At 51.6% G+C, this 21,774-nt stretch overlaps 1 protein-coding gene across 1 annotated transcript in view; it reads left to right on the forward strand.

Moving 5' to 3' along the window:
* Positions 1-21,774, forward strand: part of epb41l2 (erythrocyte membrane protein band 4.1 like 2) — a 59,144-nt gene that overhangs the window by 17,617 nt on the left and 19,753 nt on the right. The window contains exons 2-9 of the mRNA XM_084453982.1: positions 1,869-2,389; positions 3,984-4,175; positions 10,930-11,034; positions 11,702-11,744; positions 17,181-17,256; positions 18,246-18,467; positions 18,614-18,701; positions 19,740-19,892. Coding sequence (XP_084310108.1) covers positions 1,883-2,389; positions 3,984-4,175; positions 10,930-11,034; positions 11,702-11,744; positions 17,181-17,256; positions 18,246-18,467; positions 18,614-18,701; positions 19,740-19,892 — 1,386 coding nt within the window. The 5' untranslated portion in view covers positions 1,869-1,882. The remainder of the gene's footprint in view (positions 1-1,868; positions 2,390-3,983; positions 4,176-10,929; positions 11,035-11,701; positions 11,745-17,180; positions 17,257-18,245; positions 18,468-18,613; positions 18,702-19,739; positions 19,893-21,774) is intronic.

Below are 21,774 nucleotides of genomic sequence, written 5' to 3' on the forward strand. Positions count from 1 at the left end.
CAGACACGGCCTTCTAAACACAGCTACAGACACAGCCTTCTAAACACGGCTACAGACACAGCTTTCTAAACACAGCTACAGACACAGCCTTCTCAACACAGCTACAGACACAGCTTTCTAAACACAGCCTCCTAAACACAGCTACAGACACAGCTTTCTAAACACAGCCTTCTAAACACAGCTACAGACACAGCCTCCTAAACACAGCTACAGACACAGCCTTCTAAACACAGCTACAGACACAGCTTTCTAAACACAGCCTTCTAAACACAGCTACAGACAGCTTTCTAAACACAGCCTTCTAAACACAGCTACAGACACAGCCTTCTCAACACAGCTACAGACACAGCTTTCTAAACACAGCCTCCTAAACACAGCTACAGACACAGCCTCCTAAACACAGCTACAGACACAGCTTTCTAAACACAGCCTTCTAAACACGGCTACAGACACAGCTTTCTAAACACAGCCTTCTAAACACGGCTACAGACACAGCCTCCTAAACACAGCTACAGACACAGCTTTCTAAACACAGCCTTCTAAACACGGCTACAGACACAGCTTTCTAAACACAGCCTTCTAAACACAGCTACAGACACAGCCTTCTAAACACAGCTACAGACACAGCCTCCTAAACACAGCCTCCTAGAGGAGCCTCAGACAGACAGAGCTCCAGTCCTGTAGACACAGCCTCCTGTCTCGGTATCTCAACTCTAACCTGATTTGGAACCCTGTCCACCCCCCCCCCCCCCCCCACCAGCACGCCTAGACCCAGCCTCAGAACCAGCCACCTCCCCCCTCTCCTCTCTTCTCCTCCAGTCATGTGTGAAGAACATTGTTCTATTAATAGATCCTCCTCCTCGGCATGGGGGGATTCTTGTTAGGGTTCTCTGTCTCCGGCAGTCTCAGAAGTGATCCTCACAACTCAATTGGTTGCAGGCCACAGCCCTGCCTGCTGTTCTCTCTGCACACCGCTGGTCATCCTCTGGTCATCCTCTTGTCCTGCCTGATCTAGCGGACGAGGGTGATGCTACCTCGCCGTTTGTAACCAGCTTACCGGAGCGCGTACGGGGGGCGGCGGCACGAATGGCCGACGACTAAAACGTCATCTGTGGTCAGTGTGAAGGGCGCTCCTTCCTAACAGCGGTGAATGTTTTGATTTGATTCTCTTTGTTCGGAGGACATCGTTTCCGGTAAGGCGCGTCCTTCGCCCCGTCGGAGGCGTGGGCAGCGGCTCTGATCGGTAGCGACGGTGTCCGGCGCCGTTCTCGCGGCGATTTCCGGCCTGCCGGCGGCGGAGACCGTCGGCGCGAACGGAGCCCGTCGACTTTAGATGGCGTTACTCCAGAACAGCGTGCCTCGTCTCGTCCGCGCTGACCGCGCCGCGTTCAGACGCCGGCGTTGCTGTCATGGCGACTCGTGACCCAAGCCCGAGAGCCCCGCCCCTCCGGCAAGGCAGCCCTTGGTCCGGTTGTCATGGCGATTGAGCGTGAGAGAGCCCGGCGCTGTCACTGATATTTGGGTTGAAGACTGGCCATGGCCTTGAGGGTGTGTGTGTGTGTGTGTGTGTGTGTGTGTGTGTGTGCGCGCGCCCCCCCCCCCCCCCGTCTCCACCTCTCCAGCACCATTACCCGGGCTGACCTCTCTCCTCCAGTCACGTAATGTCTAACAGATCCTCCTGAGGTGTGAAGGGTGAGGGTTGTTATCCAGCCCGGTGTCGCGTTGCACGTCAGCACTATGGCTGCCGTGTAGGCGTGTTCTCTCCTGACCTGCTAGCCATCCGATACTACACACAACATACGTATCATATGAATTCTAATTGCTCCCTTCTCTCTTTCTCTCCCTCTCTCTTTCCCTTTCTCCGCCAGTGTGAACGGTCGTCATGACAACAGAGGTGGGATCCGAGACCGAGGTGAAGAAGGAGCCGGAGAAGGAGGAGAAAGGGGAGGAAGAGCCGGCGCCCGACCAAGCGCCCGTCGGCGACGCCACCGACGGCCCCGCCCCTGCCCAGGAGGGGGAGGAGGAGAGCCGGGAGGAGGCGGCGGAGAGCGCCGAGGGGGAGGAGCCCGTAGCGGCGACGCCGGAGAAGAAGGAGAAGGGCATTTCTCGCTTCCTGCCCCCGTGGCTTAAGAAGCAGAGGTCCCAGAGTCAGGTGGGGCCCAAGGACGCCGCCGCGCCCAAGGAGGCGGATCCCGCAGAGGAGGGGGGCGTGGCCACAGTGAAGGAGGAGGAGGGGCAGAAGGCGGAGCCGGCGGAAGAGGCGGGACAAACGTCGCCCCCGGCCCAACCACAGGAGGAGAGCCAGGAAGTGGCAGGAGGGAAAGAGGAAGTGAAAGGGGAAGAAGTAGAGAAGGAGGAGAACCACTCGACAGGCAGCGCCGACACTCAGGTACCCGAGCCTCTAAGCACAGTCCACACACATGCACATATGCTTTCTACCTTTAATGATGAGGACATGATCATCTTAATTCCATTAAATTTTACATTTTATTTCACAGATCATAAATGTTTCTGCTGCCAACATGCTGTATTTCAATCCGTAGTCAAACGGATACGGAATTGGGCGTTGGGAGAAAAGACATCAATTTGGCATGAGGTCATCAGCGTTTTGTTGTGGACGACCTGTCCCAGTTGTCCTCGCTGGCTCGTTTCCTCCACTTGTCTCTTCCCCATTAGTTCTCATAGGGAGGGAGGAGGAAGTAGAGACGCAGAACAGCCAGTGATTGGTGTTTTTATACTGTCAGACGATGACAACACCATTTACACAAGCTCCCTCTTTAAGATAGTCGTCACACCTGACCGCCTGGTGACATGACCTGATTCCAGCCTATCACACAGGTCCTCCCTGAGGAAGGGTTCCAGATCTCTGTCTCCAGTATAAATGTGGCAAGGTTAGCAGCTAGCTTTCAGTCTGGAACTGGGCCTGGTATGGCTAGCACTGGCAGCTAGCTAACAGTCTGGGACTGGGCCTAGTATGGTTAGCACTGGAAGCTAGCTAACAGTCTGGGACTGGGCCTAGTGTGGTTAGCAGCTAGCTAACAGTCTGGGACTGGGTCTGGTAAGGTTAGCAGCTAGCTCTCATTCTGAAACTGGGCCTGGTAAGGTTAGCAGCTAGCTAACGGACTAGGACTGGCAAGATTAGCAGCTAGCTAACAGTCTGGGACTGGGCCTGGCAAGGATAGCAGATAGCTAACAGTCTGGGCCTGGTAAGGTAGCAGATAGCTAGGCTCACGAGTCAGTCACTGAACGCAGCGCTCAACTTCCTCCAGATTTTGTGCTTAAAGTGGGTGGAAACAATTTGAGAGACTGAAAAAAAACACAACGCATTGCAGAACCAAACCAAAGTCTCTAGGTCTCTTTCCTAATGGGGTGGTGACGCATTTTGATTTTGATGTTTTGATTCTCCAGTTTGTTTGTGGTACGGTGGGTCCTTCACCCTGTTGGAGATGTTGGCAGTGGCTCTGATTGGTCGCACAGACGAGAGTTCAGTAACGTGGCGGCTGTTTGTGTTACAGTAGAACAGTCTGCTATCTGTTCAGCACTCTCTCCCAGCACACACACACACACACACACACACACACAGTGAATAACAGCTGTATTGATCCGTGAGCTCCAGCAGCAGTAGATGGGTCCTGTGAGGTTGTGGTCTTGGCCCTCATCAGGCGCCCCCCCCCCCCCTCCCCTCCCCGCCCTATGACATCATCACCGCCTGACAGCCGGGCGATGGAAACTCTTACAGCAGGGTGCGGAGAACGTTCTGTGATAGAACTCTCAGATGGTTCTACTCACTGACACACACACAGGCCGAGGGAGGGTGTGTCGCTGTTGAACAGCGTTCTGGTCCATGGTGGAGATACTCCTCAACACCACTTGGTCACTAGATGGTTTCTGCGGATTCTGTGTGCTTCTGAGTGTTTACGGTCTCTCTCACCAATTGCGTGTGTGTGTGTGTGTGCCTCTGTGTGTGTGTGTGTGGCGTGCAGCCCGTCAAGGAGGAAGAGAAAGAGGAGGAGTGCGTAGAAAAGCCAGCGGAGGAGCAGAAGGCGGACGAGCCGAGCCCCAAGCCGGAGGGTCACTCCATCCTGAGGTCTCCGCTGAAGCTCACCAAGAAGATGAAGATGGTGGTGTGTCATGTGACCATGCTGGACGGAACGCAGTTCACCTGCGAGGTTGAGGTGAGTGGAACCCTCGAGGAACCCCGCGTGAGAGGAGAACCCTGGGAATAGAACTACTAGATCTGGTAGACGCCCAAGGAGCGTTCCCAATTCTGCCTACAATAGTGTTTTATTCCGTCCCAGCAGAAGGAGTTGAGGAGAACATCTCTCAACTAGAACGCTGAGAGATGGTTCTCAAGCGTTTTTGAATCGTTGCCTGACCAGTAGAAATACTCCATTTCTGACTGATATCCCTAGTGTTGATCCTACCAGAGCAGGGATACAGCTACTAGACAAACACTCCCACAGGTCAAAGGTCATTAATATGATTTTATGATAAAGTGTGCTTTACGTTAATCTCAGAGAGACTGCTGCCTGCAGATCAGCGATGTGATGTTGTTGAGCTCCGGCAGTCTGTTTTTCAGAGTGGTTGTGTCAGATTGATGGTGGGTGTTGCTGTGTTGGAGCCTGAGGTTTGCGCATGTGTGTGTTTGTGTGTGTGTGTTAGGGCCGTCAAAAAAAAAATTGAAGTTCGGAAAAAAAATGGAATATCTTTTTTTAAAAGAAGTTCGAACCTAAATTTGAGAGATCGCATATTGTAATATTAATAAATAATATTATTTATCGCTGTCCCTTGCAGGTTATTGAATAAGTAGGCTAAACATTTATAGGCTACAATTTATTTACGGGCAATAATCCAATAATCCAGACCCAGCACCCTATCGAAAGATGAAAGTTAACACCTCAGCGAGGGGTAACAGTGTTCACAGTACAATATTACAGTCAAGGGTTATTTTATTAGGCTATTATATTCATGAAGAATCTTAAAAAAAAAACAACATTTGAATATCGTTCGAACTCTACTAAATTAATTCGAATATATTCGAACTCAATTTCATGGCACTTTTGACAGCCCTAGTGTGTGTGTGCGTGTGTGTGTGTGTGTAGGGAATTATTGTGGATGTGGATGAGGAACCACTGGCAGTTATTGTCTTGTTCTGATGAAAACAGCTCTGTCGACACACACACACACACACACAGACATGCTGTCGATATTGGAGATAATGTTATTGTTGTATGTTATTAGGATAATGTTGTTTTGTACAGGAAGAGGAGATACAAGGGAGTGGCCTATGTGTGTTTCTGTGTAGTGTTTGTGTGTGTGTGTGTGTGTCTGTAGGATGTGTGCCGTGTGTGTTTAGTGTGTCTGCAGGGTGTGTTGCCGACGCGTGCTTATATTTTTTCAGGTTGTGTGTGTGTGTTTTGTGTGTGTGTGTGTGTGTGTTGGACAGATGAGGAGTGTCTGTTATTGTTTCCTCCCTGGGGGGGGCTATATTTAGCACCACTGGTGATTTCAACAGGACATCCACCTGTAAACAATCGGGGGGGGTTAGGCACAACTAGGACACGCTCGCATTCCACACACACATACAAAAAAACACACACATACACACACACACACACACACACAGTGTGCTGTCAGGCCAGAGTGGTAGTGCATTGAAGGTCTAAAGTGTTAGCAACACAAGCTTACCGTTGGATCAACTCAACGTCGCCGGGGCCACAGAGCTGGCTCACCTGTTAAAACCAGGTCAGTTTCCACGGCAACACGTCCGGGACAGGTGAACTCGGAGCTTAACCCTGCCAGCCCAAATGAAGCGTCTGAGTCACGCGTTGACGACCAGCGAAATCAGATTCCCTCCCTCGGCAAAGATTCCGTGGGTGGGGAGAAGACTGATATTTATTTAATTAGTCAATTAAGTGCGTGTTGACAAATGGTAGAGCAAGAATACCTAGAGTATCACAGAATGAGTTGAAAACACGCCCAGTGAAACTTAGACGCACTTGGGAGCTTTTGTATGCACTTCAAATGCCTTTATGAAAACCTCTCTCGGTACAATAACACGCTCGCGGTCTTTCTCGTTATTAATACGCAGGACTGCGTGCCAGAACTACGAGCACGACCTCATCGCTTGGGCTCTGGCAGCATCCGAGCGGCCGCGCTGCTTTTAGCGGCTGTAATGCGTTTAACTTCGCCCGTCGGCGCCCGTATCGGGCCGCTGATCCGCCTTCCTGCCGCGCGGCTCGGGAGATCGCTGGTCGATACGGGCCGGGTTCTATCAGGACGCGCACTCAGCTGGAGTGGCCAAACCTGATTTGGAGTCGGGCCGGAGTGGGGGGGCGGGGGTGGGTGGGGTGTTTTGGATCACAGATCTGCCTTGGGGTAGCCGCAGCTGGGATGTGGACCTAACTCAAGCAGGCTAACTTGATCTAAGACTATCTAGATCAAGCCTGCTTTTGTGGTGCGCTACGCACCCCTCAGGTCTATAATATGCTGAGGGATCGGCTAGGGATCGTCTTATTCCAGAAGCCACCGCAGTTTATTAAAGTGGTTTAATTAGGACATGGAGCGATGCGCTGCTTAGGGTCATGCAATCTCCTCCTCTCTTCTCCTCCCCTCTCTCCTCCTCTACTCCCTCTCCTAACTCAGTTTATTATCATTACCATACTAATGGACTGTGGCATGATGGGAAATTGATACACTGTGTGCCTGCACAGTATGGTTCCCCAAGGCGACGTAACGAGCCAATCGGGAGCCTTGTCGGGTCCAGCTGAGGTGACGGTGAGTCATGTGATGAGTACAGCAGGAACACAGAGCTGACAAGGTGTGAGTGTGTTTAACACCATCTGACTGAGCTGAACACACCACCCCTCCTCAGTGGCAGATTAGACCTGCAGCATCTGCTATCTTCTGCTCTACTCGACTCTCCTAGGTTCTGCTCTACTCGGTTCTGCTCCACTCGGTTCTTCTCTCCTCGGTTCTGCTCTCCTCGGTTCTGCTCTCCTCGGTTCTGCTCTACTCGGTTCTGCTCTCCTCAGTTCTCCTCTACTCGGTTCTGCTCTCCTCAGTTCTCCTCTCCTCGGTTCTGCTCTCCTCGGTTCTGCTCTCCTCGGTTCTGCTCTACTCGGTTCTGCTCTACTCGGTTCTCCTCTCCTCGGTTCTGCTCTACTCGGTTCTGCTCTACTCGGTTCTGCTCCACTCGGTTCTGCTCTACTCGGTTCTGCTCTGTCTCTACTCTACAGCCCAGCTCTGTTTGAACAGGCCCGGCTTTGTTCTCCTCAGAAGAGCTGAGACCTCACTAGTGGCCATTGTTGGGGTGTATTCATCCAGAAGACACTGGCATATTTATAACCACATGTAATGTCCTCTGCCTCTCTCTCTCTCTCTCTCTCTCTCTCTCTCTCTCTCTCTCTCTCTCCACATCCCTCACTCTCTTCTCGCATCCCTCTCTCTCACTCTCTTTCCCTCAATCCATCTACCTCGCTCTCTCTCTTTCTCTCTCTCTCTCTCTCTCTCTCTCCATCCCTCTCTCTCTGGTCCATGGGAGTGTTTGGTAATTCCAGAAATGAAATATCAATTCAGACCAGGTCCACCCTAACCTCCCCTCTCCCAAACCTCCCCTCTCCCAACCCCCAGAACCCTTGCCAGACCCCTGCCCCCCTCCACCCGCCCCAGAGAGCTGAACGATCACACATCTGAAACGACAACTAGGTCCAGCTCTGATCAGACTAAACATCTGTACTGCAGTCAACCAGCCAGCCAACCAGCCAGCCAAATAGTCAGTCAGTCAACCAACCAGCCAGTCAGTTGGTCAACCAGCCAGTCAACCAGCCAGCCAACCAGCCAGCCAACTAGTCAGTCAGTCAACCAACCAGCCAGTCAGTTGGTCAACCAGCCGGTCAACCAGCCAGTCAGTTGGTCAACCAGCCAGTCAACCAGCCAGTCAACCAGCCAGCCAACTAGTCAGTCAGTCAACCAACCAGCCAGTCAGTTGGTCAACCAGCCGGTCAACCAGCCAGTCAGTTGGTCAACCAGCCAGTCAACCAGCCAGCCAACTAGTCAGTCAGTCAACCAACCAGCCAACTAGTCAGTCAGTCAACCAACCAGCCAGTCAACCAGCCAGCCAACTAGTCAAGTCAGTCAGTCAACCAACCAGCCAGTCAGTTGGTCAACCAGTCAGCCAACCAGCCAGTCAACCAGCCAGTCAGTTGGTCAATCAGTCAGTCATTCAACTGGATGACAGTTCGACCTTGTATGGCAGGTCTAGGAAGTGTGTGTGCGTGCGTGTGTGTGTTCACTCCGAGATCCGGCGCTGAATTCATATCCGTCCAGTCCAGTGAGCTTCAGAGCGGTCTCACAAGCGTGATTGATTGACCATAACCACCACCGCGCTGTTTCTCTCGGCTGTGCTCCTCCCTTGTTTTCCAGAGAGAGAGAGAGAGAGAGAGAGAGAGAGAGAGAGAGGGGGGGGGGAGCAGGGGGACAGTGCTTCTACAGTAAGTAGGACAGAAAGACGTCCCCTCTTCCAGCCTTTCTTTCAGCCCTCTCTGCATCCATCCCTCCATCCCTCCATCCCTCCCTCCCTCCCTCCAGGGACCAGCCCTTCCCACCTCCTCCGTCCTCCCCTCACTCTTGTTGCTAAACTCTGCCCAGACCTTCAGGAATGTTCCCTACTACGCACGCACACACACACACACCGTGACTATGTTGACGTGGCCGCGCGCACCGCGGGCTGCATAATTCATCACTCTCTAAACGCGTTACCCTGGCAACGCCCCCCCCCCCCCTCCTCCTCCTCCCATCATCCATAAATCATCGGCGTCTTTAACCGCGTCCCAGGAAGAGCTCCGTTTAACACACCTGGCGGGGCGGGTCCCAGCGGACGTCCAGACCTGTGCGTGTGCGTGTGTGTGTGTGCGTGTGTGTGTGCGCGCGCGTGTGTGTGTGTCCTCCTGGACCCCCATGGTGGTGCCCGACGGCCCGGCCGGGCGGCCTGCAGACGCTGACCCGCCCGACCGGAACCCCCGGTGTCGGGATCGACCGATTGGCCCAAAACGGCGGCTAGCTCGGGTGACCTAGATACCCTGAGCGGCAGTCTGAAACCTCCCTAAACGCCCCCCCGACTGTCCTAGTGCACCCCGTTTCAGGTCAGCCAGCTGTGTGTGTGTGTGTGTGTGTGTGTGTGTGTGTGTGTGTGCCCATCTCGGCCTAGCCTGGTCCCTAGCTGCCCTCTGTTAGCATGCTAATGCCGCTGCTAACGACCGGCGCTGGGCTGCGTGGACCAGTGGAAGAATCCTAATGAGGCAAACAGGCTAGCGTAGCGCCTAGCGGTAGCCGCTACCGGCTAGCCGGACCCCACCTGTCTCTGCCGGGGGTCCTGGGGGGGGGGGGGGACTCCTTCAGACAGTGACTGACCTCACTCCATCGTTACCAGTCAGGCAGAAAGTGCTGCTGCTGCTGTGTGTGTGTGTGTGTGTGTCTCTGACTCAGAGTAACATTGTGTGTCCAGTCAGACAGAGACAGTCTAGCAAGCATAACGGCTCCCAGTGTGCTGGTGATAACTGCATACCTTAGATGTTTACTACTGTCCAAGGGCACCGAGAAAAATACACTCTTTCTTTCTGGCCGTCTCCTCCTCCCATCCCCTCCTCCCTCGGTCTCTCTCCCCGCCCGAGGCTCTCCCCTCCTCTAACTCTGCCCCCCCCCCCCAACCTCCTCTCTCTCTCTCTCTCTCTCTCTCTCTCTCTCTCTCTCTCTCTCTCTCTCTCTCTCTCCCTCCCCCTGTCTCTCTCCTCTGTCTGTAGTGTAAGGTCATGTTCATAGTTGTGTGTGGAGGTTTAATGACCCAGACTGGACCAGAGAAGGGATTGTGTGTACGAGGAGGTAGGGGTCAGGTCAGACCAGCCCTCCTCTTTTGTCCCGGCGGCCATTCAGCCAAAATACCAGCCGGGTTCCAGTCCGGGCCGCGGACTCTGGGCCCGCAGATCCACAGGGATTTTGTTCCGATTGTCCTTTAATACCGGGCTGGGGCGGTCCTGCTGCCCCCTCCCCCCCCTTGACACAGCCCTGGGACCTGGGCATGCCAGCCTGGCATGAGTGTGTGTGAGTCTGAGTGTGTGTGTGTGTGTCCACTCCTCTAATGCCAGCTCACACCTCGGCCATGCCCTGTAGGTATGCATTCTCTACAGTTTTCTAGAGCTGTTGGCCTGACACACACACACACCTGTTTTGTGCCAGGAGTGTGTGTGTGTGTGTGCATGTGTGTGTCCTGTTGTTTGCCAGGAGTGTGTGCCATGCCAGTCAACCTCGTGCCAATGAGCTGAGACAGAACACCTTTGTAACCTGACATCCTAAACACACACTACACTACACACACACACACACACACACACACACACACACACCGGACGAATAAACCTAATATCCTTTAGTTCAGTTGACTCTACGTAATGTTGGGGCGTTGTCTGCTGAAAGAACACCAACTAGTAAACAAAGTGTGTTTGTGTGCGCGAGTAATGAAAGACTAGTTTAAACGCACAGGAACAGGAAGCTGGACGCTGGACGGAGGACGTGTCCCTCCAGAAACGTTAGTCCGTAATGGCAACTGGGATTGATGATGATGACTCGTAGCTTTCTTCCTCCCTCTCTCTCGCTCTCTCTTTCTCCTCTGTCTCTCTTTACATTTTCTTCTCTCTCTCCCTCTCTCCGCCAATGGAGATCATTAAACTCCAATAACAGCATGTGTGACGGATGATGGGTGTCAAAACATTCTCTCTCTCTCTCCCTCTCTCCCTCCTTCTCTCTCCCTCTCTCACTCTCTCTCCTTCTCCCTCCCTCTCTCTCGCTCTCTCTCTCTCTCTCCCTCTCTCTCTCTCTCTCTCTCTCTCTCTCTCTCTCTCTCCCCCCCCCCCCCCTCTCTTCGTCTGTCTGTAGAAGCGAGCGAAGGGGCAGTACCTGTTGTTCAAGGCGTGCGAGCAGCTCAACCTGCTGGAGAAGGACTACTTCGGCCTGACCTACAGAGACAACGCGGACAAGATGGTACGGAGGGGCACGGCACGCCCCACCTCGGCTCTTCTGCTGGAAGGAGGGGAGGGGGGCGGGTTGGGGGGGGGGGGGGTCTAGAAGGGGGAATCTGTGAGGGAGAGGGCTGTGGAATCGGGACTCGCGATGACCATAATCCCGAAGTAGCTCTGGCTCCTCTGAGGTCATGTCATGCCACAGTCCCCTCCCCTCTGTGGCCGAGAGAGAGAGAGAGAGAGGGGGGGAGGGGGGGGGTCCCCCGCAGTGGCCTGAGTGTAGAACGAGGTTGACACGCTGACCAGTCTGACCGACACACACAGTCTGCTGTTTACAGCGCCTGACTGGAGTAAACTACGCACGCAGAGTATACAAGATCTCTCGCTCGGTCCCTCAACACCCATCTGTCTCCCTCTCTCTCCCCCTCCCCATATCTCTCTATCTCTTTTCCCATCTCTCTCTCTCTCTCTCTCTCTCCCCACACGATTATTTACAGTTCATTTTTACATAATCAAACCTCCAACTGTGTTTGTCTTCAAGGCCTTGCCAATAGCCATGGTTACTCAACAGGGGGAAATATAAAATCTCTTTCCAAGTGTGTGTGTGTGTGTGTGTGTGTGTGTGTGTCTGTGTTTTGCATACCTGCTAGAAGAACAGTCAATAATCTTTGTGTTGTTTTTCCCTACAGTGCTGGATTGACCCGACCAAGGAGATCAAACGCCAGATCCGCAGTAAGTTGTGCGTCCGACCACCGCAGAACACACGCATCACATCACACCACCCCGCATACCACGCCAACGAGGGCCCCCGCCGCCGCCACAAACCCACCAATCCCTCGCCCCGCTGCCATCGGTCCAACCGCCGCCGCGTCGTCTGTGATTGGCCCGCGGCTTCTCCCTCCGGCGCGGTTGGAAGCCCCGTCGCCTGTTGACGCTCGGACCATCTGGAGGAAATGGGCCGGCTCATCTGGGGGCTGAGCAGGGGCTGTGTGTGTGTGTGTGTGTGTGGGGGGGGGGGGGGGGGGGGTAGCTGGGGACTGGGCTTGGGCTGTGATCGTACTGAGACTTGGGGTGGAGGGTGGGGGTGGGGTGGGTGTAGTTGGGACTGGGTTTGGGCTGTTGATCAAGCTAGGGGGTTAATAGTGTTGGGAGGGGGCTTGGTAGTGTGTAGATGGTGTGTAGTAGTACTGCATATGATGTGTGTGTTTGGGGGGTGGGCGGGCTGCTGTGTTTATCTGAGGGAGAGCTCTCTAGTCCCACAGCACTTAACGCTGACAGCGGTACGGGCCAGACACACACACACACACACACGCTGCAGTGGAAAGCGCTCAGTTGCCATGGGGATGAGCGTGAGTATAGGATAGGTACTTTACGGTGTGCGTGACCTGGGATGTGTGAAGAGCAGGGAGAGAGAAGACTCACTCTCTGTGTGTGTGTGTGTGTGTGTGTGTGTGCGTGCGTGAGAGAACATCTAACAGAGCAGACAGAGCGATGCACTCTCTCTGTGTGTGTGCATAGCAAACAACAGTTGACACACACACACACACCCATAGGAGCGGTCCTAGGTCCCCGTTTGTCCTCTGCTCTGTGACGGAGAGAGGGAGAAGCAGACAGGTGGAGACACCAGGAGATACGTGCCAGCTCCAGTAGAGAGATACCAGTAGAGAGATCTGAGACAGTGGCTGGATTCAGAGGATCTTTCAACCCAATGTCCCTACAAGAATAGTTAAACAAGATAATGGTGACTTGTGGGGATATTTGGAAGGTCCTCACGAGTTTAGGGTTAATTTTAGGGTCAAGGGTCAGGTTAGGTTTAGTTTTGGGGGGGAGGGGGAGTAGGGGTAGGGGTAAAAAGTTATGGTTAGTGTTTACGGCTAGGGTTAGGTTAGGTCCACCACGAGTATAGCAAAACAGCTGTGTGTGTGTGTGTGTGTGTGTGTGTGTGTGTGTGGGTGTGTGCGTTGGCTGGGTTTTCTACCACATCTGCTGTGAATCTATCGTCATCAGCCTAATGATCTGAGCCAGGTGTAAGGCTGTGTTGTTGATGGCGGAGGCTGGGCTTGAGGCCGAGGCTGCAGATTGGATCGAAGCAGGATTGCTTGGATCCACGCTGGGGCTGAAGTTCAGATCCAGCTTGGTTTGGATCCACGCTTGGGCTGGAGCTTTGTTAAGGTTCAGGGCGGTTTGGAGCTCTGAGGCTGGATTTTGGATTGAGCCGGGCGAGGGGCCTGAGGCTCAGATCTCTTTCCCTTTCATTCTGTGCACACACGTGTGTGTGTGCGTGTGTGTGTGTCCTCGGGGACAGACAGTCTTGGAGAGGCTTGGAGGAAATGGTCCAGCTGTGATGTCATCTCTGGGATGGAATTTTCCAAATAGTGCGCAACTATGGACCCCGTAACAGACATGTGTGGGTGGAGGGAGAGGGGGAGGAGGGACAGCCGAGCGATGATGGAGAGAGGAGAAAAGAGGAAGGGACGGAGAGAGAGAGGAATGTGGAGGATTTTTATTGGTTTCTCCGTCTGAGTCGTGCGATTGTTATCCCATATGCCACAGGACAATAGCCTCGGTGAAGTAGGCTGCTAATGGTATAGTAGGCTGGTGATGGTATAGTAGGCTGGTAATGGTATAGTAGGCTGGTGATGGTATAGTAGGCTGGTAATGGTATAGTAGGCTGGTAGTGGTATAGTAGGCTGGTAATGGTATAGTAGGCTGGTAATGGTATAGTAGGCTGGTAATGGCATAGTAGGCTGTTAATGGTATAGTAGGCTGGTGATGGTATAGTAGGCTGGTAATGGTATAGTAGGCTGATAATGGTATAGTAGACTGGTAATGGTATAGTAGGCTGGTGATGGTATAGTAGGCTGGTAATGGTATAGTAGACTGGTAATGGTATAGTAGGCTGGTGATGGTATAGTAGGCTGGTGATGGTATAGTAGACTGGTAATGGTATAGTAAGCTGGTGATGGTATACTAGGCTGGTAATGGTATAGTAGGCTGGTAATGGTATAGTAGGCTGGTAATGGTATAGTAGGCTGGTAATGGTATAGTAGGCTGGTGATGGTATAGTAGGCTGGTAATGGTATAGTAGGCTGATAATGGTATAGTAGACTGGTAATGGTATAGTAGGCTGGTAATGGTATAGTAGGCTGTTAATGGTATAGTAGGCTGTTAATGGTATAGTAGGCTGGTGATGGTATAGTAGGCTGGTGATGGTATAGTAGGCTGATAATGGTATAGTAGGCTGGTAATGGTATAGTAGGCTGATAATGGTATAGTAGGCTGGTAATGGTATAGTAGGCTGGTGATGGTATAGTAGGCTGGTGATGGTATAGTAGGCTGGTGATGGTATAGTAGGCTGATAATGGTATAGTAGGCTGATAATGGTATAGTAGGCTGGTAATGGTATAGTAGGCTGGTAATGGTATAGTAGGCTGATAATGGTATAGTAGGCTGGTAATGGTATAGTAGGCTGGTGATGGTATAGTAGGCTGGTAATGGTATAGTAGGCTGGTAATGGTATAGTAGGCTGGTAATGGTATAGTAGGCTGATAATGGTATAGTAGGCTGGTGATGGTATAGTAGGCTGGTAATGGTATAGTAGGCTGGTGATGGTAAAGTAGGCTGGTGATGGTATAGTAGGCTGGTGATGGTATAGTAGGCTGGTAATGGTATAGTAGGCTGGTAATGGTATAGTAGGCTGGTAATGGTATAGTAGGCTGGTAATGGTATAGTAGGCTGGTAATGGTATAGTAGGCTGGTAATGGTATAGTAGGCTGGTGATGGTATAGTAGGCTGGTGATGGTATAGTTGGCTGGTAATGGTATAGTAGGCTGGTGATGGTATAGTAGGCTGGTGATGGTATAGTAGGCTGGTGATGGTATAGTAGGCTGGTGATGGTATAGTAGGCTGGTGATGGTATAGTAGGCTGGTGATGGTATAGTTGGCTGGTAATGGTATAGTAGGCTGGTATTGTTAGTGTGTGTTCTTGGGGTTCAGGGCCAGTAAAGATGTCCAGGCATCCACTGTACGGGGCTCCGGTGAGAAGGCATACAGGAAGCCAGAGACTGTTTATATAATAACTGCTCAGTGTACAGGAGGCGGGGGGGTCCGCTCTTAACAGGTTGTGAACTCAGAACCCACCGTGATTTCAGTGGGCCGGAGTCCTTCAGCCAGCGTAACAAAACCTTTGCCAAATCCAGTCGTAAGAACGGCGAAAACGTATTTTCCTCCGAGAAACTCACAGAGGAAACACCCATTTCTAGTACCCTGTATTAATGATTATAATCTGAGAAAGTTTTTGTCCCACAATCACAATGAAAAGGCGGGACTGTAAGGATGTGCGTTCATTGGCTCATGTGGCGCTGACCTGGTGATCAGTATCTTTTGAGAAGAATTCAAGTGGTCAGATCCTGATCTGTACATGGCCAGACGTGAGCACGCTGTGATTTTTTTCATACTGACCTTTTGAATATCTTCTAAGTTAAGTGTGTAGTCTGTGGCACCACTGTGTGATGAATATCTGTTCCTGATGACCCGGGCCTGATGCTAATAAAGGGCTGATTCAATCTGCAGGCGAGCTCCGGGAGCCTTCCTCTCTACAAGTCCTCAATATCAAGTTTCAACTTTCATCCTATCAGTATCCCATGGCAACAGGCAGTGCCGCTGCATGCAAGGACTGTCCCAAGAACGCGAACACACACACACACACACACACACACACACACTTAAGCGAGAGTGTTTATCTGAGCTCATCTCTCCCAGAACCCCGCGGTACAGTTCAGTTAAGCCTGTTACATCAGAAAACCCAGGAGGTCAGCTGGACCGTCGTTATATAACCTTCTGGCCACGCCCCCTTCCCCCAGCCCCCGATGACTAGGGACGGTCATCATCCTCCTCCTCATCCTCGCTCTCCGAGAGCGTTTAATCAGCCCTAGAGATCACATCATCTGGCCTCCCAACTGACGTTGCTAGGTTACAGCCAGGCCTAGTAGGGATGGAACCTGTGTGTGTGTGTGTGTGTGTGTGTGTGTGTGTGTGTGTGTGTGTGTGTGTGTGTGTGTGTGTGTGTGTGTGTGTGTGTGTGTGTGTGTGTGTGTGTGTGTGTGTGTGTGTGTGTGTGTGTGTGTGTGTGTGTGTGTGTGTGTGTGTGTGTGTGTGTGTGTGTGTGTGTGAGACATCTCCCATGAGTACACAGCCATAAGATGCTTATCATGATAAGAGAGAGGGAGAGAGATTTATTCCTGCATCTGAGGATGTTAAAACCAGTTGATCGGGTTTAATTTGAGGACATTCCATGTGTCTAGTGGATTAATGATATAGCATTACTGGATAGAGAGGTGATTGTTCTGTTTGTGTGTGTGTGCATGTCTGTCTGTCTGTCAGTCAGTCTGTCTGTCTGTCTGTGTCTTGTGTCTTGTGTCTTGTGTCTTGTGTCTTGTGTCTTGTGTGTGTGTGTGTGTGTGTGTCTGTCAGTCTGTCTGTGTGTCTTGTGTGTCTTGTGTGTCGTGTGTGTGTGTGTGTGTGTGTGTGTCTGTGTGTGTGTGTGTGTGTGTGCATGCTTCCGCTACATAGCTGGAACAATCCAAGCGCTTCACAGGTCCTAACAGAGCAGAGCAGAGTTCAAAGCTGCTCCTCATGACTCCTGGCGGCATGATTACGACCAGATGTTACACACACATTCTCTCTCTCTCTCTCTCCCTCCCTCTCCCTCTCTCTCTCTCTCTCTCTCTCTCTCTCTCACCCTTTCTCTCAATTGAGTTCAAAGGGCTTTATTGGAATGGTAAACATGTCTGTCTCTCGTTTTATTTATTCACCCTTTATTCACCCTCCTCTTCACGGTTTCTCTCCCCCTGTGTTCCCACTCTCCACACACACACACACACACACACTGACACACACACACACACACACACACACACACACACATCCAGAGTGTGCTCTGGAGCCAGAGTGAACAGTATGTGTTCTCAGTCTCACTGTCCCAGATCTGACAATAAATAAAATAAAAGTATTGCTTCCTCTATACACACACGCGCTTATACAGGTTATAATGTGTTCTGTCTGACATGTTTATGGATCTTTTGACAGGTTTATGTTTAGTTTTTTTTCTTTATCTCTCTTTCTCTGTCTCTCTCTCTCTCTCTCTCTCTCTCTCTCTCTCTCTCTCAGGTAACAACTGGCAGTTTTCTTTCAATGTCAAGTTCTACCCTCCAGATCCCTCTCAGCTGACCGAGGATATAACTAGGTACTGCGCGCGCACACACACACACACACACACACACACACACACACACACACACAGCATCACCTGCTTCTGGACAGTCCTGATTGATCATCTGACCATTAGACTTTATTCAGTAGCAGTAAAGCCCTGACCTCTGTGCAGGAAGGGCCTCCCAGGTGACCTCCTGATTGTTAATGTTCAACCTTAACACAGTCTGACTGCAGTATGACGGACGGCACGCACATAGCAGGCTACTGATTTACACCAGTCTTGGCTGCTTCTCTCACTCTCTCTCACTCTCACTCTCTCTCTCTCCCACTCTCTCTCTCTCTCTCTCTCTCTCTCTCACACTCTCTCTCTCTCTCTCTCTCACTCTCTCTCACACTCTCTCTCGCACTCTCTCTCTCACACTCTCTCTCTCACACACTCTCTCTCTCTCACTCTCTCACACACTCTCAAACTCTCTCATCTTTTTATAGCTCTTGATGTTAGAATATACTCTCATTCCACCTCATCTCTCTCTCTCTCTGTTTCTCACACACACACATACACACACTCACACACACACACACACACGCACTCCAATTATGCCATAGCCCATATAACCTTGAGCCAGCGTGGGTTTGCTGCGGCTGCACTCTGCTGCAGTTCTATGCATTAACCCCGACACAGCTCGTCAATAAGGCCAATACACACAGGAGCACACACACACACACAGGAGCACACACACACACACACACACACACACACACCGTCTCAGCTATTTCAGCTCTACGACGGTACCCGAGTTATGCACTGAAAAATTCCATCCCCCCTCCTCCCTTGCTACACACACACACACACACACACAAAATCACTCACAAACACACCACCCCCAGGTTTCTCATGCATGGTCCTGTGTACCAGAGCGGTATAGTGTGGGCGGTATGGAACCGCTGCAGGTCACGCCTCAAGGTCACGGCTGCTCACTCTCGCTAACCGCCCCCCCCCCCCCACCCCCCCGCCCCCAGATATCTGCTGTGTCTGCAGCTGCGCCAGGACATCTCCTCGGGACGCCTGCCCTGCTCCTTCGTCACCCACGCCCTCCTGGGCTCCTACTCGCTGCAGGCGGAGACGGGCGACCACGACGCCGACGAGCCCCGCCCTCAGGAGCACCTGGCCGACCTAGGCCTCGGCTCCGCCCAGGGCAAGGAGATGGAGGAGAAGGTTCTGGAGCTGCACAAGACGCACAGGTGAGGGACGCACACACACACACACACACGCTGTTCAGAGCCGGACGGAACGACTATTCTCCTCCGCCCTGGGCGTGTAACTCCCTCTGGTCTCTCGCCGTCTTTTTCTCGACTCCCTCGCCGACTTTTCCTCGTTTCACCTCCAGGGGGATGACACCGGCGCAGGCCGACGCCCAGTTCCTAGAAAACGCCAAGAAGCTGTCGATGTACGGAGTGGACCTGCACCACGCCAAGGTGACGTCATCGCCCGACAAGTAGCGCCCTGCCGGACCGGTGACATCACCGCCCCCTGTGACGCACGGCCCGTCACCGGCCCGGTTAAAACAACGCCACGGTCGGAACGAGGTCGAAACATGCTATGGTCGCGCCCGGTTAAAAGCCTCGTTAGGTCAGGTCAGATAGGGGGGGGGGGGCGTGTTAAAAGCCTTTATTGGCGTCTGCCAGTCTGCCCGCCATCATCAGCACAGTACATTGATCTGCCATTTTCCCAGTCAGACGCACACATCGACACACATGGCCGGCATCAACACACACAACAACATCAATACTCTCCCAGAAACTCAGGGGGTAAAAGGCCCTTATGGCTTTTAGAGAAGTCCGCTAACCCGGTTACCATCGACTTGACCGGGGCAGGATCCTCCCATCCCCTCTGGACGGACCCCCGCGCTGCACCTTGTCATGTGTGATCATGTCCTCATGTTCCACGGTGTTAAGATGAGGACGAGCGGGTATGAAACCCGATACGCCTGCTTCTGCACTTAAACCAAGCACTGTGGTCTGTTCCAGGTACACGTGATGGTGTGTGTGTGTGGGTGCGCACGCATTTGTGTGTGCGGGATTCATATTCTGAAATGGTGGACATCATTTAGGAAGTTTGTGCGTGTCTGCTCTAACCGTGTGTGTGTGTGTGTGTGTGTGCAGGACTCTGAGGGTGTAGACATCATGCTAGGTGTGTGTGTGTGCAGGACTCTTGAGGGTGTAGACATCATGCTAGGTGTGTGTGTGTGCAGGACTCTTGAGGGTGTAGACATCATGCTAGGTGTGTGTATGTGTGTTTGCAGGACTCTGAGGGTGTAGACATCATGCTAGGTGTGTGTGTATATGTGTGTTTGCAGGACTCTGAGGGTGTAGACATCATGCTAGGTGTGTTTGTATATGCGTTTGCAGGACTCTTGAGGGTGTAGACATCATGCTAGGTGTGTGTGTATATGTGTTTGCAGGACTCTGAGGGTGTAGACATCATGCTAGGTGTGTGTATATGTGTGTTTGCAGGACTCTGAGGGTGTAGACATCATGCTAGGTGTGTGTGCCAACGGTCTGCTGATCTACAAAGACCGCCTGAGGATCAACCGCTTCGCCTGGCCCAAGATCCTCAAGATCTCCTACAAGCGCTCCAACTTCTACATCAAGATCCGCCCTGGGGAGGTAAGACCCCGCCCCCCAACTCAGACCCCGCCCCTCTGCCTCCCAGTCTCTCAGTCTCTTAGTAGTGTTGCCAGTATACCGATACTAGAAAGGTACCACGATACCCTGCCGTCAAAAACGGTATAATACTCCATTTTATTAGTACCGGTACTTAATGAATAAGCTGTATTTCCGAGTGGCGTCGAGGCAGTGTGTTGGGGCGTTTGCGTGCGTCTCTTTCCCTGTCTGCTATTCTGTCCCTCTGGGGCAGTGTGCGTGTGTGCGCGTAGGGCTTTCCTCTCTGTCCCTCTGGGGCAGTGTGTGTGTGTAGGGCTCTCCTTCTCTCTGTCCCTTTGGGGCAGTGTGTGTGTGTGTGTGTGTGTGTGTGTGTGTGTGTGTGTGTGTGTGTGTGTGTGTGTGTGTGTGTGTGTGTGTGTGTGTGTGTGTGTGTGTGTGTGTGTGTGTGTGTGTGTGTGTGTGTGTGTGTGTGTGTGTGTGTAGGGCTCTCCTTCTCTCTGTCCCTCTGGAGCAGTGTGTGTGTGTGTAGGGCTCTCCTTCTCTCTGTCCCTCTGGGGCAGTGTGTGTGCGTGTGTGTGTAGGGCTCTCCTTCTCTCGGTCCCTCTGTTACTAAGCTGTGCGCATGCCAACCGTCAGTCCAGTTCACCAAACTACTCGCAGACCATTCGCTTATAAATTAACGTTTGGGGCGAACACAAATCTCAAGGAAAAAAAGTTGTAAAATAGTTTGCAAAGACCGTTGGCGAAGGAAAGTGAAAGGGCTGAGGGCTGCTCAGCTGGTTACTCTAGACAGTGTCGGAGTAGAATTTCCAAAAACAAAAGCGCTAGGGCTGGGTTAAAAAAATGGATTAACATATTCTGAATCGATTCTGAATCAAATGATTCAGAATCAATTCATGAATCCCAAAATCGATCTTTTATTTAATGAATGAATGAATAAATGAAGGAATGAATAGTTCATTAATTCATTCAATGATTCATTTATTCATTTTTGGAAATCAGTATCGATACCCAGCCCTAGTATTGATGTGTTGCATAAATTGGCAGTCATGTAATTAAGGTTACAGCTATAAAATAAAAAAAACGAATCGATATCGAATCGAATTGAATCGTGATAATCGATTCTGAACCTTGTGAATCGGAATCGAATCGATTCTTGAAATTCAAATCGATACCCAGCCCTAAAAAGCGCCTATTTGGCAATATTTTGGATTTAAACCCAATGCTAATAGCTGGTGAATCTCATAACATCAATGAGTCAATCTGTAAACTCTGGAGCTCGTCAGGCTGTAACGTGAACACCGTTGCTCTGTGCTGCGAGGCTGCGACCCGCTCTGCTGCACAAGCAGACAGTGAAGGAGAGGATCAGTAGCCTGGCTCCCGCCCCTGAATCTGAATGGCAATTCAATCTGAGTGTCAGACTAGTGGAGCAGAGCAGACACTTTCATCTTATAATTGTAGCATCCCAAGCTTATTATTTTACAAAGTAGGGTTATTGTTAAATTATTGAATAAAATAATAAAATTGAATATATATGTAATTTGTTTAGTTTAAACAGTTCACATTCCTGCTCCGCCTCAGCAGACAGCAAACACAGATCAGCAGGCTCCACCTGACACTGGATTATTCCATTAGCCTACTCTTCCTGATGTTTTAGGTTTTTGCCGTGGTATCGTTCCAGTATCGGTATCGAGATACTTTTAGCAGGTATCGTATCGAAGTTATAATTCTGGTATCTCTTAGTCTCGGAGCCCGCCCCAGCAGACAGAACCTTATAGTCTGGACAGCATGGAGAACCTTACAGAACCCAGACAACAGAGGGAACCTTCTGTAACCCAGACAACAGAGGGAAGCTTCTAGAACCCAGACAGCAGAGGCACAGAAC

This window comes from Borostomias antarcticus (assembly GCF_949987555.1).
Source record: "Borostomias antarcticus genome assembly, chromosome: 19".
NCBI classification, from domain to species: Eukaryota; Metazoa; Chordata; class Actinopteri; order Stomiiformes; family Stomiidae; genus Borostomias; species Borostomias antarcticus.